Source organism: Monodon monoceros, unplaced genomic scaffold (assembly GCF_005190385.1).
Source record: "Monodon monoceros isolate NGI ecotype Baffin Bay Population unplaced genomic scaffold, NGI_Narwhal_1 Super_Scaffold_1, whole genome shotgun sequence".
NCBI lineage: Eukaryota > Metazoa > Chordata > Mammalia > Artiodactyla > Monodontidae > Monodon > Monodon monoceros.
The window spans coordinates 15,819,984-15,837,848 of NW_021703765.1; the positions used below are offsets into that span (position 1 = coordinate 15,819,984).

Here is a 17,865-nt window from a genome sequence, read left to right on the forward strand (position 1 = left end):
GGGGAGCGGGGCTACTCTTTGAGGAGCACGGGCTTCTTATTGCGGTGGCTTCTCTAGTTGCGGAGCACGGGCTCTAGGTGCGCAGGCTCAGTAGTTGTGGCTCGCAGCCTCAGTAGTTGTGGCGCAGGGGCTTAGTTGCTCTGCGGCACGTGGGATCATCCCGGATCAGGGCTCGAACCCGTGTCCCATGCATTGGCAGGCGGATTCTTAACCACTGCGCCACCAGGGAAGTCCCTAGCTGTCCTTTTCTGAGCCTCAGAAAACAGTGCTCATATGAGGGAGACCCATGGAACTAGGTTGCCATCAGGCCTGACCCCCAGGGTTGGCTTTTGCCAGGGATGCTGGTTCCTTCATCCACAGCCCAGACTGGCTTCTGGGCCGCCAGGCCCTTCAGTGAGCAAGTCGCCGGCTGGCCTTGGGGAATATAGTGACCACAGCCTGGCCCAGGTGGGACAAGAGTCGGGGGCCAGAGAAGAGGAGGCGAGGCTCAGGTGGCATAGCACCATGGACCCCATGCCCTGCCCTAAAAGGCCGGTCACTAGATGGCACGGGTGAGATTAAGGCAGCGGTCCACGGAGTCGGAGCCAGTGCCTACAGCCACGACCCTAGAGAGGCAGGAGCAGAAATGGTAGCTGGTCTGTCAAGGAGATTCTGGAAAGGCCAGAGGCTGTCCACGCTCTGGGCATCAGAGAGGATTGCCTTCTTCCAGACCTGGGTGAGAAAGGATGGCGCTTTTTGATTGCAGAAGGTGACAGCAACCTTGCCCTTCCCCACCTTGCAAGACAGTAGGACTTTCATTCTCTTTGAATCCCTGGTTCCTTAGCCACTCTCCCATCTGCTCCTGCTGGGAGGGGAGAAGCAAAAGGACTCCTGAGTGCTTGGGATTCTACCAGGGATGCCTATGGCTTGTTTAGGGACCAGCGTGGGAAGCTCAGGCAGCTGTTTTGTTGATTGGGTATCCCGCCCTCCATCCCGCAACTTCCAATGGCTTAATGGAGAGAGGTTGGGATAAGCATCAAAAGGTCAGACCGCGCGTGACATCTCCAGGCCGATGGTTAAAAGTCTACACGTAACTCAGTAGTGCTTCCCTGGGTCTAAAGCCGACCCAGAAAACCTTCAATCCTGAATCGGAATGCCATCTTTCTGGAGATGGGTGATTGTGTGTCTGCAGTCTGGCCTTGAACTGAACAAAGGCCACCTTGAACTCTCTCACTGTTGTACAAGGGCTTCCGCTTTTGATGAAGAACACGGAACAGGCCTAAGCCCAAATCAGAGCGTTTCTGGGGAGAGAACTCCTGGGACCAGTGACAGGCCTCCCTCCTCCAGCAGAGGCAGTGGTCCAGGCAGGCAGAGGACAGCACTTTCGTTTCCGGAGCAGGCTCCGCCCCTTGCTCCCCTGACCGGCTGCCTCAGAAGCCTGCCTTGCCCACTATGCGCCCGTAAAGCAGGATGCACAGTCTGAAGGGCTGTCAGCTTCTGCTGATGGAAACAAGGAGGAAAGTCTGTGTTTATGCAGGAAGGGAAATGATGATGGGGCTGACGCTACCCCTCCCTGTGAATAGATGGTCCCTTTTTTCTGAGGAGACCCGTGTAACACAAATCCCGTCTTTGCTCTCTTCCCATAGGTGTAGGAATGAAGTTGACTGACGTTGGCATAGCAACATTGGCTAAAGGGTGAGTAGAAGAAAAAAAATCAAGTGCACATCACTCACCTCTGGGTTTCCAAACACCTACCGGGCAGATGCTGTTAGGCTGACGTGGGCAGAGGAGACTTCTTGTCCTAACTGCGAAAGACAGATGTTCTTGGGATGAATTCAGTTCACTTCTCTCACTTACCTAAAATATTTATGGACTTTGTCCTCCCAGGGAAACACATTTGTTTCCCAACTTTGAAACAAATAAGAACTCTGAACACATTTCAAGATTGATTACTAACAGGTGGCCCATGGTTGGGGGGGGGGAAATGCCAGCATTATTGGGACTCCTTTTAACTAGGAATATTCTGTTTTTCTACATTTAATATCTTCACTATTAGAAGCTTCTTTAAAAATTCTATTTTTGCAACTGAGTGAACTCAATTTGCATATTTCTAATGTATTTTCCCCATACTTTTCACTAAAAAGTATTTTAGGCGGCTCCCAGACTCCCATGTTGATGATTGATTACAGGGGCAAATGGCTATGGAAGGGCTGTGATTAGTGACTATGGTTGTTGTCAGTGGTATTGATTTCCGAATTTAGCATAGGGAGTTGCTTTGCTCACTGTGGGGTGTGCCCGGAGAGCACTAAAATAACATTTTACTGGGGTATCTCTTGAACAAACTGTCTTCTCACTGCTTTGCTTGACCACTAATGAGGAGAGAGCAGGCTATTTGAGGTTCTTTGTGAAAATAAAGCCCCAGTTTGGAGGTACCATGCTTTCTCCCACTGCTGCTCTTCCCATGTACTAGGGCCATTTGTAAGGAGGAAGAAATGGGGGGGGGGCAAGCAAGTGACTTTTAGAAGGGATGGCGTGTGTTTTAAAATGGAGGTTTTAGTATGGAGTTTTCTCAAACTAAAAATAGAACTACCATATGTCTCAGAAATTCCACTGCTGGGTATATATCCAAAAAAATTAAAACCGCTAATTCAAAAAGATACATGCACCCCAATGTTCATAGCAGCATTATTTACAGTTGCCAAGATATGGAAGCAACCTAAGTGTCCATCAACAGATGAATGGGTAAAGAAGATGTGGTATATATATACACAAAGGAATACTACTCAACCATAAAAAAAGATTGAAATTTTGCCATTTGCAGCAACATGGATGGACTTGGCATTATGCTAAGTGAAATAAGTCAGAAAGACATTGTGTATCACTTATACGTGGAATCCAAAAAGTACAACAAACTAGTGAATATAACAAAAAAGAAGCAGACTCACAGATATAGAGAACAAACTAGTGGTTACCAGTGGGGGGAGAGAAGGGGGGAGGGGCAAGAGAGGGGTACGGGATTAAGAGGTACAATCTATTAGGTATAAAATAAGCTACAAGGGCTTCCCTGGTGGCGCAGTGGTTGAGAGTCCGCCTGCCGATGCAGGGGACACGGGTTCGTGTCCTGGTCCCAGAGGATCCCACATGCCGCAGAGCGTCTAAGCCTGTGACCCATGGCCTCTAAGCCTGCGCGTCTGGAGCCTGTGCTCCGCAACAGGAGAGGCCACAACAGTGAGAGGCCCGCGTACCGCAAAAAAAAAAAAAAAAAAAAGCTACAAGGATATATTGTGCAACATGGGGAATATAGCCAATATTTTATAATAACTATAAATGGAGTATAATCTTTAAAAAGTGTGAATCACTATGTTGTACACCTGTAACATATAATATCATACATCAGCTATACTTCAATTAAAGTAGGCTTTCTTGTGGTTCAGATATGATGAAGCTGACAGATCAGGAGACAATTGCCACTGAAAAGAGTATTCACAGTTCCCAAGAGGAGGGGGCTTGCCAGGCCATGGGGGGCCACATGGGGAAGCACCAGGGTCAGTCAGCAGGCAGAAGGAGTGAGGGGAAAACATGGATGAGAGCTTTTACTGTGGTTTTGGAGGGAAGGGATAGGTGGGGCTGGGTAAGCAAGCTTGGAATTGACTAGTTTGAAAAGTCCCAGCAGGCTCTGGGGTGTCCGGCTGTCTGGGCTCATCTGGTACCTGCCCTGGGGTGATTAGGGCGGGTGGATAGTGGCCCAGAGTGTGAGACCCCAGTAGAGGAGATGGTGGGAGTAGGCTGCAGATTGGTTAGTTGGCATATGAAAGGCATTCTAGAAGGCCAGTCATTTACTATCTCTAGGAATTGGCTAACCCTGGGAAGGGGAGTCTCTCCAGGGCCAGCAAAGCCCCGGATGTCAAAGTGTCAGAAACACGGACAATAAAATAGCGTGGTTAATATAGCTCACTCTGCTACAGCTGGGAACAACTTACTTACTTGAGTTTTCTGGTTATTTCAGACCATCAGCATCAGCAGTGCTTTAACAAGTACACTAATTTTCAATCAGTGTATGGAGGATGGAGAAAAGTAGAGGGATTTGAAAAAAGTGGAAAGGGGACCACTCTCTTTTAACCTGCAGATCAATAAGTCTGATTCATGAAGTTCTCACCAACTACGCAAAAGCTTCTAATTTGGTTTTAGAACTAAGATGCAGTTGGCATATTTTCCTTCTCAAAATCTGCTCAGTTCCAACACAGAATTGTATTTTCCTATCTCCACACTCCATCCCCCTTGTTGACCGGAGCCTGTCATATGGGTCAGGGAACTGGGTCATGGCCTTGGGCTTGTGAAGAGAGCACATCAGGAGGGGAGTATGATGTAGTGAGGAGAACAGGGCTTTTAGAAGAAGACTTGGGTTCAGTTCTTGGTCCTGCCACTTCTGATTCTTCTAGTGGTAGCCTTTCTTCTTGGTGTCATAGGAATTTGGCCCATGTGATGAAAAGGGTGACAGTACAGCCTGATTTGCCCAGGACAGTACTATTTCATGCCTGCCATCCTAGCGTCCTGTCTAGTTACTCATTTGTCCTGGATAAGTTTCCCCATTGAGAAAATATATGGTACCCCTATTTACGAAGGACTTTTCCTGGACCCCAGAAAAAATTCCCAAGTTAAAGCTTTCCTTTACAGGCTCCATATTTGCAGAACATTAAAAATTCAGGCCTCATCCAGACCTGGTTTGAATGCTGGGTTCTTATCTTACCAGCTCTGTGGACATGAGACCTGACATTCTCAAAGCCACTGATCTACAGAATGGGGACATGGGGTTGTCTTGAAGATTCCCCCAGTTCGGGCTTCCCTGGTGGCGCAGTGGTTGAGAGTCCGCCTGCTGATGCAGGGGACACAGGTTCGTGCCCCGGTGCAGGAAGATCCCACATGCCATGGAGCGGCTAGACCCGTGAGCCATGGCCACTGAGCCTGCGCGTCCGGAGCCTGTGCTCCGCGATGGGAGAGGCCACAACAGTGAGAGGCCCGCGTACCGCAAAAAAAAAAAAAAAAAAAAGATTCCCCCAGTTCATCTGCATCCAGTCCCTGAAGCTCAGTACATGCTTCATAAATACCTTCCCCGCAACCCATGCCCCAGCCTGACCCCCCGGGTAGGCAAATTCCATACCATTATTTGGAACAACTGTCTACCAAAACAAAGCAGAAACCTGCCCAAGAAGTTTCAAAAACTAAGGCAAGCATAAGAGTGATGATTTAAGATATCTTTTAAAAGCATCTTAACGGCTTCCAGGAACCCAGACCATATTTTTTCTCCTCCTAATTTAAAAAAGAAATCCAATCCCTTTGGTTTTGTTCTCAGCTTTAATGTGACTTATCTGGCCTGGGACAGCTGCCCAGCACCCATTAGAGCTGGTAGCTGGAGGCCAGTGCACAATGTTGTCTATTAAGTGTTACTTACTGCCTCCCTCCCAAGGAGGGGATGGGAGAGAAGGAAATTCTGAAGTGTCTGAGAAAGATTAGATATTAGGAGTATTAGATCATCTTGTCCATTGTGTTTTTAAAAAACTTTTATTTGAAGTCACATTTTTTTCTTTTTCCTCCAAAAACTGATAAAAGGGGAAGCTTCTCTGACCAGAGGACAAGGGGCGGGGTCTGGGAGATGTCTTCGGAGGCCCCTGGGGGCTGGGTCCATCCCGCCTTCTTATTTGCCACATGAGGAGCAGAGGTGCCGGGAAAGGCGGCAGCCTGCTTACAGGCGCAGCCCTACATGGGGTACGGGGCCCCGAGGGACAGGAGGCGGGGTGCCACTGAAGAAACTCGAGTGAAAGTCAAAGCTGCAGAATGGAGACCAGGCACTGGGAGAGACTTGCAAAGGGTTCAAGTGCAAAGGCAGCTGACAGACAGGCAAAGAAGTCCAGGTAGGAAGCAACCTCGAGCAGGGGAAGGAAAGACTGGGGAGCCTGGCAGATGCCACAGGGTTTCCAGACAGCAGGAGAGGAGATTGGTGGTTGAGCACTGAGCACCTTCTCTTAATTCTTAGCGAGCAGCCTGCGCAGGCGTCCTTCATCCGTGCTGGAGAGGGAGAGTGGCCCGCTCTCCGGAAGCCTAGGGAACGGGTGCCCCCGTCCTAAGAAGCAGCGCTCCATGTAGGCAGCATTACACGTGTTCTTTTAATCGCATGAAAAAGAACACCAGGTATGGACAGGAGAAACAGTGAGGAGGCAGGTATGACTTACTTTAATAATTATTAACAATGATGATAATAAATTTAAACCAGAAAGAAGAAAATCTCCCAAATTTAGGGTCCACCCTTTTTGGCTGGCAGTGGTCAGGATCTTCTTCAGGAAGAGGAGCCACTTATTTTCATCTAAAGAAAATATTCCCTGTGACTCAACCTGAGCCCTATGTTTGACTGCGGACGCCCCAGTAAATGGGACCTGGCTTGTTCTCTTGTTTAGTGAAGTCATAATACTATTTAAAAGGTAAACTATTTATAATCTTATAAAAGAAAATAGGGGACCATCATGACTTATTCATTTTAATGCAACTTTACCTGGTGGTATGAGCCTTAAAACTGAAGCATGGCATATTGTCCTGTGAGCCAGCGATAAGAATGCTGTATCCCAGGGCTTCCCTGGTGGCGCAGTGGTTGAGAGTCCGCCTGCCGATGCAGGGGACATGGGTTCGTGCCCCGGTCCGGGAAGATTCCACATGCCGCGGAGCGGCTGGGCCCGTGAGCCATGGCCGCTGAGCCTGTGCGTCCGGAGCTTGTGCTCTGCAACTGGAGAGGCCACAACAGTGAGAGGCCCGCGTACCGCAAAAAAAAAAAAAAAAAAAAAAAAAAAAAGAATGCTGTATCCCAATCACCTGTACCCCAATACCTACAATCCTTCAGCAGTGTTGCGTACCAAAACTTCATGTTACAAAGTGTGGCAAATAGGATTGCTTCAACATCGAATAATACATTTTCTAGGCAGACCCAAGATACTAACGACACTGTCGAACATATTTCTGATTTGAAATCGCTTGAGCATTTAGAGTTCTCTGAAGGGAGAGGAGGAAAAAATGACTAATTCCATACCCGAAGACTTGGAAATTTAACCTAATCAAACTAAAATCAGTGTATACCAACACTTGTTGGGGAGCAGAGCTGCACATGTCACAGTGGATCCTGCAAACACACACACCTGTCCCCAGCCAGCAGTTGAGTTTCTGGGGAGATGGTGATATTGCGATTCAGCCACCAGAGGGCACCAGAGCCAACGCTTTTGTCTTCTGTAATCTCTCCCCCAAAAAGCCCACTTCATGTTGGTGAAAAACAAAGAAAAGTACCCTGAGCAGATTTCTTCCCAGTCTGTAAGCATTGAACCAAAAATAGGATCGATATGAATAACCACAGAGGAACCCCTCCCTGTGGCCACCAGGCTGCCAGCCAGCATCGTGGCTCTACCTTTGGAAGAAAGAACAATCATGCATAGGATACATGGCATGTGTCAGGCATCCCTGACGTGGAAACCAAATTCAGGAGACCCCGGAGAGAATCACGAATGGCTTGTTCTTACTGAGCGGCAAATGTGAGGTGATAGGGCCCAAATATCAAGGCAGACGCACAGTGAGGACAACTGCCTCAAGAAAGCAGGCTCTCCTGGCATCAGCGTGATGGCCTATGAGCCATGAAACAGGAAAAATTAACACAGCCTCCCACATTCAGTCAGCTGAGTTCCAGAAAAAGGATCAGCCATCCATGCCAAGAGCAGCCCACCATGGAGCCCTGTGTGCTATGAACAGACAGAGCGGCGGCAGCCACCTGGGATGCTTATCCCAGGCACCATCCCGAGACACCACCCTGCCTGGAGAGGAAGGGCCGAAACATACCTGTGGGTGGAAGGAAATGGGATCTAATATTCAAGAAACACACCCTGAGAATAGGCTCGGGGATGTGCCTGTGTGCACACGGGGGCGTGTGCTGTGTGTGTGTGTGTGTGTGTGGTGACTCTGGGCGACTATTTAATGCAATGCATGAATCTTCCAGGAGGGCAGGAAACAAAGGGATTTGGAACAGAATTTCCTGACATCCTTTCAGTGCTTTGCACAGCAGGCCCGTGTCGCTGTAGATCCCGGATGTTCTAGCTGTCTCACCAACACCAGGCTTTAGGGGACCAGTCTCACAGGCCTAAGAGACCTAATAAAGGCACGTTCACACCCCAAATACCTGCCTTCCCATTCTGCCACTGCTGTCACCTACCCTGGAAGGCAGCCTGCATCTCATTTAAATCCGATCAAGCCATTATGTAGCAGAGCTGCTTGGTCAGTGGCTGGTTTATTTGGCCAGTCTTTGCCATCAAGGAGATGTGGAGGCCCGTGATGGGAACACTTTATTCCCTTCACAATTTTGGCGAGGCTGGCACTACTGGCAACGCTCCTAGTGTGTGTTCAGAGTCTCCTGGGCCCAAGAGTCAGCCAGGACCCAGCCTGTCCACAGAGCGGGAATAGCATGGCAGTCTCTTGGCCTCCTGTCCAAAGTCTCACAAAAGACAGTTCTGTTGAAGTGACTGGAGTTGGAGCCATGGGCTTCCTCCCACTTCCCCAGCACTACTCACTATTTACCCCCCTGTCCGGTCCATGCCCAGAACCAGAGGGACACAGCCAGGCCCCTAGTCATTTGTCTTCCAGATTCAGAGACAAGTCTGAACTGAAAGAAGATCTCGAAAGATTGATGGACTCGAGACCGCCCCCTGCAGGACAGGCTGGTAGACAGCAGGAGGACGAGCGCCTGAGAGGGTAGGGCTGGGTGAAGGCAGAATTGTCTGGAAAAAAGCTACAGTGCCTTCAGGAAGGTCTACACAAAGTGCAGTGGTGGGGCTCCAGGTTACAGGGATTGAAGAGGGAGATGCCACTAGAAAAAGGCATGGGGGGTTTGTGTGTGTGGCTAAAAAGGCCGAAGAGAAGGAGCCCATAGGGGTACAGACTGTGGGGCTGAATAGAGTCCGTTTCAGAGGAGAGGCCCCTGCCTGAGGGTTTCAGGGCTTGTCCAGGGTGGCCTCCACGCCACCCTCCCCGCACCCTGGACGTCGGAGCAGGTGCTCTTCTGACGAGGCTGATGCTCTCGCCTTACCTTCCGGGCCCTGTGGCCCTGAAGGGGCTCCCCATATGCAGGTGGAATGAGGATGGGGCTTTGGGGGTCGGAGCTCTGTGGCCCGGGACAGCAGCTCAGTCTCAGACTGCCTGTTTCATGGCTGTCTTGTCCCCCGTCTCCCCTCCTTGGCTCTCTTGGGTCCCAGCTTCAGATTCCATTTCAGATATAAGGCGAGGACCGCATGCTTCCCGCACAGCCACGGGGACGGGCCTCCCGGCCTCAAGAACGGACCCATAGTAGACATCTGGGGCCCCCTCTTCTCCCCTGGGGCCCCTCTCTGCTCCCTCGTCCTAGGGCTCACATCACAGAGGGCCCCCTGGGTTTGGGGCGCCTTCCGAAGGCGTCAGAGCAGAAGGCTGGCAAGTGTGCAGGGCTGCTGGAATGGCCTTGCTAGCAGAAGCCGAGAACCAGACCGTGGGCGTGCCGCTGCCCTCCGGCTTTCTCCCAGCCTGGGTGGATGTCAGGAAAGAAAGTGCCAGGGCTTGTTTCCATGGAGGCACTGTGGCTCTTGCTTAATGGAGGCCTGAGGGCAGGGGCTGTGGCGGCCTCGAGAAGGACAGAGAGGCTGGCAGCCATGCGAAGGAGCCAGGCTTTGTTCTAAGGGAGGTGAAGCCTTCTGAGCCGTTGTGTGACCGTGATCTGACTTACAGCCGGGGTGGCCATGGCATGCGCCCCAGACAAGGCGAGAAGCAAAGACGGCCACCAGGAGGCTCTGGCGATGGGGAGGCCAGGGTGGGTGGTGCTGGCTGGACCGGGGTTCCCATGGTGTTTGGGGGAGGCCAGGGTGGGTGGTGTTGGCTGGACTGGGCTTCCCATGGTGTTTGGGGGCTGAGGTCCCCTGTCTAGAGGGGACCTCCAAGGTCAGCTTGGAGACGGGAGCAGAATACAACTTCTCTGGGCAATGGATTTGATTACGGTACATCGTCCCCCCCAGAAGGCCCAGTGACTCTTACGGTAGCAGCTTGCAAAGTGGTCGTGTGAAAACAAGATGGCTGTTGTCAAATAATCTAGGAGACCTGGCTTGAATAAGTGTAGGAGGTTTCCTCCGTGTGAGACTTCACAGGGTCTTTCAAGAGCCGGTGTGTATTTTGAACCCCAAGGGGGCAAGGAGAGCGATTATATAGCATTTTTCACAGTATTTACAACACAGAATTATTATTTTTTTCAAAGCATCTTATGGGGCTCTTGTTCCTTGGAACGTATTTTGGGAAATCCTGAGTACCCACAAGAGAAATGACAGCATGGCTTATGAACCTTCCACAAACGGCCTCCGGCCTCATCTCTCCTCAGGACGCCTGGTCTGCTCAGAACATCCTCTGAACTTTTGTCCATGCTGTTACCCCTGCCAGATATTCCCAGAGCCATTATTCCTCCATGAAACATCCTTAGAACCCACCAGGCAGTGGGGAAAAAATCACATCCCTGGGTTACTGGAGCCCTTTACACAGCATAATGTAATTATTTGTTTACGTGTCTGTTTCCCCTGCAAGATGCCAGCTTTCTGGAAAAGAGCCACGTACATTATTAATCCTTTTTAATCCCCTTACGATGTCTGCCATACAGCTGGTGCCCAGTGAATGAAGAAATGAATGAACAAACATGAGGAAATGGAGATATTGATGGAATGGCAGGAATTACTAGATGGTTCCAGAGCGGGCAGCTCCCTTAGCGCCCTTTCTTTTCCACATAGGTGACAATCGATTCTACCTGTTCCTAAATTCAGCCCTGGCTTTATTTTGCACCCAGACACGGCACACGCACACCCCCTCCCCAAACTAGGGGGTTTCTTTCAATTCCTCCCCGCCATCCTCAACCTAAATTCCAAGTCCTTCTAGCCGTTCCTCATAAATTAAAATTTTCTTTAGAAAACATCTCAGACTAAAACCTCTGTTATAAATAGTTTCTGGCTTGCTTCTAAAAGGGTTACCAATGTGTGGGGATTCTCTATAGGTTTTTCTTGTCTCACTGAGTTTTCTTTAAACGAGTCCTTTATTAAGCCAGACAAGAACCTTGATTTCTTCCACGCAGCCAGAGGTGGGAGTTTTCTGCAGCTTTGCTCCACCCCCTCCCCTCTCTGGGCGTGTTCGGAGGCAGTAAATTGCACAGGGAATCTGTGCTAAGCTGAGGGAGAAGCCGACCATTGCTGTCAAGTGGTGGTTTTCGTATGAGTCCGAAAGGCTGTGCCATCCATTGTCAGCAAGAGAGGAAAGAGGACTCGGTTTTGTTTTTTTTTTGCGGTACGCGGGCCTCTCACTGCTGTGGCCTCTCCCGTTGCGGAGCACAGGCTCCGGACGCGCAGGCTCAGCGGCCATGGCTCACGGGCCCAGCCGCTCCGCGGCACGTGGGATCTTCCCAGACCGGGGCACGAACCCGTGTCCCCTGCATCGCCAGGCGGACTCTCAACCACTGCGCCACCAGGGAAGCCCAAGGGGACTCGCTTTTAAGCAAGAAGTCAGCCTAGCACGGTTTCCAACACATGTTGAATAAATCTGTGTAATCCTCAACAAAATATTAGCCAACAGAATCCAACAACACATAAAAAGGACCTTTAAAAAAGAAAAGGACCATATACCATGATCAAGTTGGATTCATTCCAGGGTCACAAGGATGGTTCAACATACGCAAATCAATCAGTGTGATACACCACATCAACAAAAGAAAAGACAAAACCCACATGATCGTCTCCATAGATGCAGAAAAACGTGGGTATAGAGGGAACATATCTCACCATAATAAAAGCCATTTATGACAGACCCGCAGCCAACATAATACCAAATGGTGAAAAGCTGAATAAATCTGTGTGGAGCGAAGGCAGGATGTAAAAATAGCCCCCTAGCTCCTCCTGAAGTGGATTGTGACAGTGTGATTTTACAAAGTTGTATGACACAAACGTCAAGAAGGAAAGAGATCCATTTTCCGATTTAAAGAGGTTTCTGAAGTCAAAGAAGGATGATGTGAGATCATTCACACTTTAGTCATCTCCTTGCTACTCCAAGGGGGGGCCCCTGCATCAGCATGGGTTCAGAGCTGGTTAGAAATGCAGCACCTCAGACCCCACCCCGGACCTACTCACTTCAAGCCAGCACTTTGGCAAAAGGCCCCTGCATGACGTGTAGGCCCCACTCCCATCCAAGGGGCAAGGTATTTACGAAAACACTCTGCTGGATGACGTTCAGTAGAACAAATGTATTGTTCCATGCTTGGAGATTGTGAGAGAAGATGGATAATTTAAAGCGATGGGCTAGAAAATTATACTAATTTGAGGATAAGGGTACAAAGGTTCCGTTAATAAAATTCAATAGAACTAAGGTTTCTAAAAATGGAAATGTGTGAGAAAGTTCTCAAATACAAGCTTATTTTCTCCCATTGTATTAGATTCCTTGGGCTTCCAAAATGAATGATCACAAAACCGGGTAGCTTAAAACAATAGAAATGTGTCCTTCCCCAGTTCTGGAGGCTGAAAGTCCAGAGTCAGGCAGCAGGGTCGGTGTCTCCTGGAGGCTCTGAGGGAGAATGTGTCCCCTCCTCTCTCCTACGTTCCAGAGGTTGTTGCCATCCTCAACGTTCCTTGACTTGTAGATTACGGCTCCCATCTCTGCCTCTGTTGTCACGTGCTATTCTCCCTGTGTGTCTATATCCTCTCTTCTTCTTACACAGACACCAGTAAGATGCCCTTATTGGATTAAGGGCCCGCTCTACTCCAGTATGACCTCATCTTAATGACATCTGCAATGACACTATTTCCAAATAAGGCCACATTCTGAGGTTCTGGGAAGGACATGACTTTTGGGGGAGACACTATTCGACCCAATACATTCATCCAACAAGAACAACAATGGCGAGTGTCTGCAATGGGGACCTTGCTGGAGAGATGTCATGATGCTTCAAATTTGTGGTCCCCTCCAATTCTGAGGGTGGCAGATGGCACACGTGGCATGCAAGGTGGACCACAAGCAGGAGAGCCTGGATTTTTCATTTCTTGGGTGTACGAGCACTTGGTGTAATTGAACTTGTGTCCTTTGGAAAAACTCTGGGTTAACTGATCTAGGAACACAAACGATGTTGCCCTGTTTTCTTCCCAGGCAGCAGCAATGGCTGTGAGTTTGAGAGAATAAGAGGTCAAATAGAAGCCCAGCAGCCCTGGCTGAGACAGAGACCAAATTGAGAAAGGAGAAAGATTTTTAATTCTGCAGATGCTAGGTAGCAAAAATAGTCTACACCTGAGATAGCTGGGGAGGGATGTTCCATATTGCCTGGGAGGCCCATTTGAGAGTCCAAAATTAGACGGAGAGAGAAAAGGAAGTTTAGCAGTGTGATCTGGAGATGCCCTGGGCCGAGATGAGGCAGCTCTGAGGATGGGGCTGGCATGCATTCATTTCTTCCCTTGGCCTTTATTGAAAAGCCTCCCTAGACAGGTATTCTGGACATAAAGTAGTGTCCTGGGGGAGATCAGTCTGTGCACGGGAAGGCATACCCTGAATTCTGAGAAGTGGATGTAGTTCTCACAAGGATACAGGGAAGATGCTGGAGAGATTTCTTCTCATGGTGTGAGAGTGGGGAGGCTCCACAGAAATGCACTCGAGCTGGGGCTTGAAGGAAGCCAGGGGCTGAGTCAGGGGCTCCTTGACTGAGCAAAGCTGCCTTCACTCTAGGGCCTTGCCCTATCTGTGTGCGGCCTTCTGTAGTAAAATCGGCCCCAGTCTCTGCTGCCTACTCTGGCTTTCCCGGAGGAGTCTAAAGAAGGTGCTAGATTCCTAGGAAGAGATCTGGGCTCCACCCTGCTGGGCTGCCCAGAAGTCCTGCTCCTTTGTCCCAAACTCAGCCATTCCCATTTCAGAAGGTGGGAACCATTATGTAAGGGACCATTTGTTACGCAGCATTATACACTTGGCCGCCAGGCTGGGCTTAAGAAGCAATTAGCAAATTTTCTGGGAGGTTGCAGTGCAACTAGTGATTCTCCTCTGCTGAGACTAGGTGTTGTCTGAATGTTTACAAGCCTCAAGGCAGCTTTAGACAGATGACCTTGACTAGTTTCCAATGTGCTTCTGTAGGGAGGCTGCCTTTGATCATCCTAGTTTGAGAAGCTCAGGAATCGGTGTGAGACAAGTGGGGCCTCCCTGGCAGGAGGATGGGATTAGGCTTTCCATTCCATCTGACAATCACAGGTCCAAGTGGCCTCGCATCCCTCTGGGGCGTGCTCAGGCAACAAGGAAATGCAGTCAGGCTATTTTAGCCTTTCTCATGACCTCCTACAGAAGAAGATAGAAATGTAAAGATGACATGATTGGCAGTGGCATTTCTTTCTACCCTGCTAGAGTCAACACCTGTCTTGGGCTGACTTTTTCTTCAACGAGGGAGTTTGGCTTTTAAAAACGGAGTCGTTTTTCCCAAGAAAACGTACTGTGGGCTCCCAGGGAGAGGGGGAAGAGCCGTTTCCCTTCAAGGAGGAGGAAAAGGCAGGCTGGATTTGTAACAAACACGTCAGGATGGAGCTGCTCACTGATGCTTTGGCTTCAGAGATGAAAGAAATCTTTCAGGCCCTTAACAGCCTAAAACCCAGCTTGGGTTTCCTAGGGAAAAGCGCACAAGTCCCAGTTTATTCAAGCCAGGTCTGTTGGCCTTTATGGTTTCTACCAGCAAATGAAGGAGGCCCAATTTCTTGAATCACGTTAGCTACAGATTCAGCGCAATGCCAGCATTGCAGACTTCCTTTTGCCAATTAGCGTTTGGCCCTGTTAATCAAATGCAGGAGAACTCACTCACACCCAGCAGGACCAGTTTCCTAGGCAGGCAGGCTGTGTGGTCACATAAGGCCCCACACTCAGACGGGCCTGGGCTTCGTTTAATGCATGTTCTGCTGTTGTCATCTTGAAAGTCTTAATAATTATTGCCCAAGGAACCCATGTTTTCGTTTTGCACTGGGCCCTGAAAATTATGTCGATGGTCTCATATGCCATCCACACCCCTGCGTATCCTCTTTACCAGGCAAATCCCATATCCTTCGATCTCAGCTTCAGCATCCCTTCCACAGGAAGCCCCTACCGGCTGCACCAATTATAACCTTGACAACTGTAATACAGCCTGGCCAGCATTAATTGAACGTCATCCACTGTACGTCGTGCGCTGATCTAGGTGGTTTGTGTGCATTTCCTCATCGTCATCCTCTCAGCAACCCTTCACCAGCTCTCTTGCTGGATTTTGGAGATTTGGGGGCATGGGGACTTGTCCATTCAGGAAGACACTTACCTCCCATGATCGATCGAGAGGTGAAAACACAGCCATTGACGATTTGAATATGAAATGTCCCAACCCAAAGGAACAGCCCGAGACCACTCCAGGCAGGTCAGCAGGGTCCCTCCAGGAGCCTACCAGAGACAAAGGCCCAGATTCTTCTCCTCCTGAGGAGAGGATGCACTGTCACAGGAGAGAGCCCTTCTGTAGGAGGGAGACTCAGAGGGCTGCACCCTGGTCTCTTCTCTCACACCCGCTTGCTTTGCTGTCTTAGGCTGGCCGCACAGGCCTCTCAGCCTAAACTCCTTCAATGATAAGTGGAAGGGTCTAGACTCAACTTCTTCCAGCCCCAAAGTTCTAGATTTCTTTATTCAGAACCTCTGGATGGGATGGGATGGCTTTCAGATCACCAAGAGATCTTCTAATTTTTATGGAGATGGTCCAGCACTAGTCACTATGACTAAAAAAAAAAAAAAGCTATAAAATGCTGACATAGCAGAACTGTCAACCCCTAGAACATTTGTCTGATCATAATCTTTGGTCTTTACTTCATGCCAGTTGGTCTTTGCCTTTACTTCAATCCACAGGTTTTGTTTCTTCTATCAGTAGTTATGTCAACCATTTGGTCATTCTTGCCTAAAGTAGGAATAAATATATTTTCACACACCATTAGTTTCCCCGCTGAAACGTTTCTTTGAATGTTGGTGAAGGGTCCTGTTTAAAAAAAAAAAAAAAATTGTTTCCCTCCACCCAAACCCACAGGTACAAAGGATTTAAAGGCAACTGTTCCATGACCTTCATTGATCAGTTTAAAGCGCTACACCAGTGTAACAAGTATTGTAAAATGCTGGGGCTGAAGTCGCTTCAAAACAGCAGCCAGAAACAGAAGAAGCCAAGCATTGGGAAAAGCAGTATTCAGCCAAACTGCACAACCGTGAGGAAGACGGCATCTGGGACCCCAGCAGGAAAGAAAACCTAACATCTCCTGTTAACTAACGGTCACCGGCTGGCAGCACACAGCCTTGTGGGTAGAAATTTGAAAACACCCTGGAGGGAACACATAGCCTGCAGAGAGCTGACAATCCTTATTCCCAGCTGCCTGTACTCCGAGCTGCTTCCAAAGCTGTCACCTGCTGTCTTCACTGAGATGATTTTGGAGCAGGATTTGTGAGCAGGCTTATGGAGAGACTGAATCCATTGTCAGTCTCAAAGAAGTCCATCTTTATCTGTACCGTTAGCCTTTGTACCAACCTCACATTATGCGTCTGTTTGTGTGTTTGCACGTGGCTGTCTCGTTACGGACTTGGTCCTGAGCAGGGTCTGTCCACAGCCCCAATCTTCCCTACCGCCATTCCTAACCTCAGAATTTCTGGACATCCAGCTACTATATCAACAGAAAACGTGAATTCCGTCATTGGGTCTATCTGTCGCACTAGAGTCGATTATGCTATTGTAGCTGGAGGGGGGCTTCCGAAACGTCAGGCCACTTCCCATCATTACTCACATATCTGGTTAGAATGTTCTGTTTAATTAAATTCATCTTTAGACAAAAAGTGTAAGATGCATGTATTAGCACAGACACTTTTCTTTAGAATTTGTGCCCTATTTCACATTCCTCCAGGATTAGTAATTTCCTAATACGTCTCCCGGAGCACAGAATATTTGCATCTGTGTTTTCCCCCATTCTTAAAAGCACTACTTCCAGTGTGATCCACTTCCTACTTTGCTCTCTAAATCCAAGCTCCCTAAACCTAGGGCTGCCCCATGTAGGATTACTCTGGAAGATGCGTACAAATCCTGGCTGGGACACACAAGCTCACAGGGTCCTGGTCCCATCCACCCATTCCAAAGGGGTCTCCTTCCTACCAGTCTGGGTCCTGCCCAGCTGTGGAGCAGAATGGCCACAGCAGTTCACATTGGGCAAGAGGAAACGCTGTAAGGACAGCTCAGCGACTGTTTCACGCACCCCAAACTGTAAGAACATCTCAAGCCCCAACAGTGTGTTGTTGTTATTGTCTAAGTAATAGATTATTTTTTAGAGCAGTTTTACGTGTACCAAAAAATGAGTGGCAAGTACAAAGAGTTCCCATATGGCCCCTTACCGCCATTCCATATGTCCCCCTATTATTCGCATCTTACGTTAGTGTGATACATTTCTTATCACTGAGGAGCCAGTATTGACACATTATGATTCATTAAAGTCCACAGTTTACATTTCAGTCCACTCTTTGTGCTCACACTCTCTGGGTTTTGGCACACATACAATGACATGTATCCACCATCACAGCATCACCCACGGTCATTTTGCTGCCCTAAAAATCCCCTGTGTTCCACCGATTTCTCCCTCCTTCCCTGGAGACCCAACTCCTGGTAGCCACCGGTTGTTTTACTGCCTCCATAGTTTTGCTTTTTTCCAGAAGGGCACAAAGGAGGAAACCTACAGGATGTAGCCTTTTCAGACAGCTGGTTGTTTTTAAAGATGCTTCAGCTACTCCCTGACCAGGGAGGATTATTAGGCCTCCTCTGAG

The 17,865-nt window shown here is 49.0% G+C and overlaps 1 protein-coding gene across 1 annotated transcript in view; it reads left to right on the forward strand.

Moving 5' to 3' along the window:
• The window catches only part of ALPK2 (alpha kinase 2), an 87,704-nt gene extending 70,825 nt beyond the window's left edge, over positions 1 to 16,879 (forward strand). The window contains exons 8-9 of the mRNA XM_029218741.1: positions 1,626 to 1,674; positions 16,100 to 16,879. Coding sequence (XP_029074574.1) covers positions 1,626 to 1,674; positions 16,100 to 16,316 — 266 coding nt within the window. The 3' untranslated portion in view covers positions 16,317 to 16,879. The remainder of the gene's footprint in view (positions 1 to 1,625; positions 1,675 to 16,099) is intronic.
• The last annotated feature ends 986 nt before the right edge of the window (positions 16,880 to 17,865 follow it).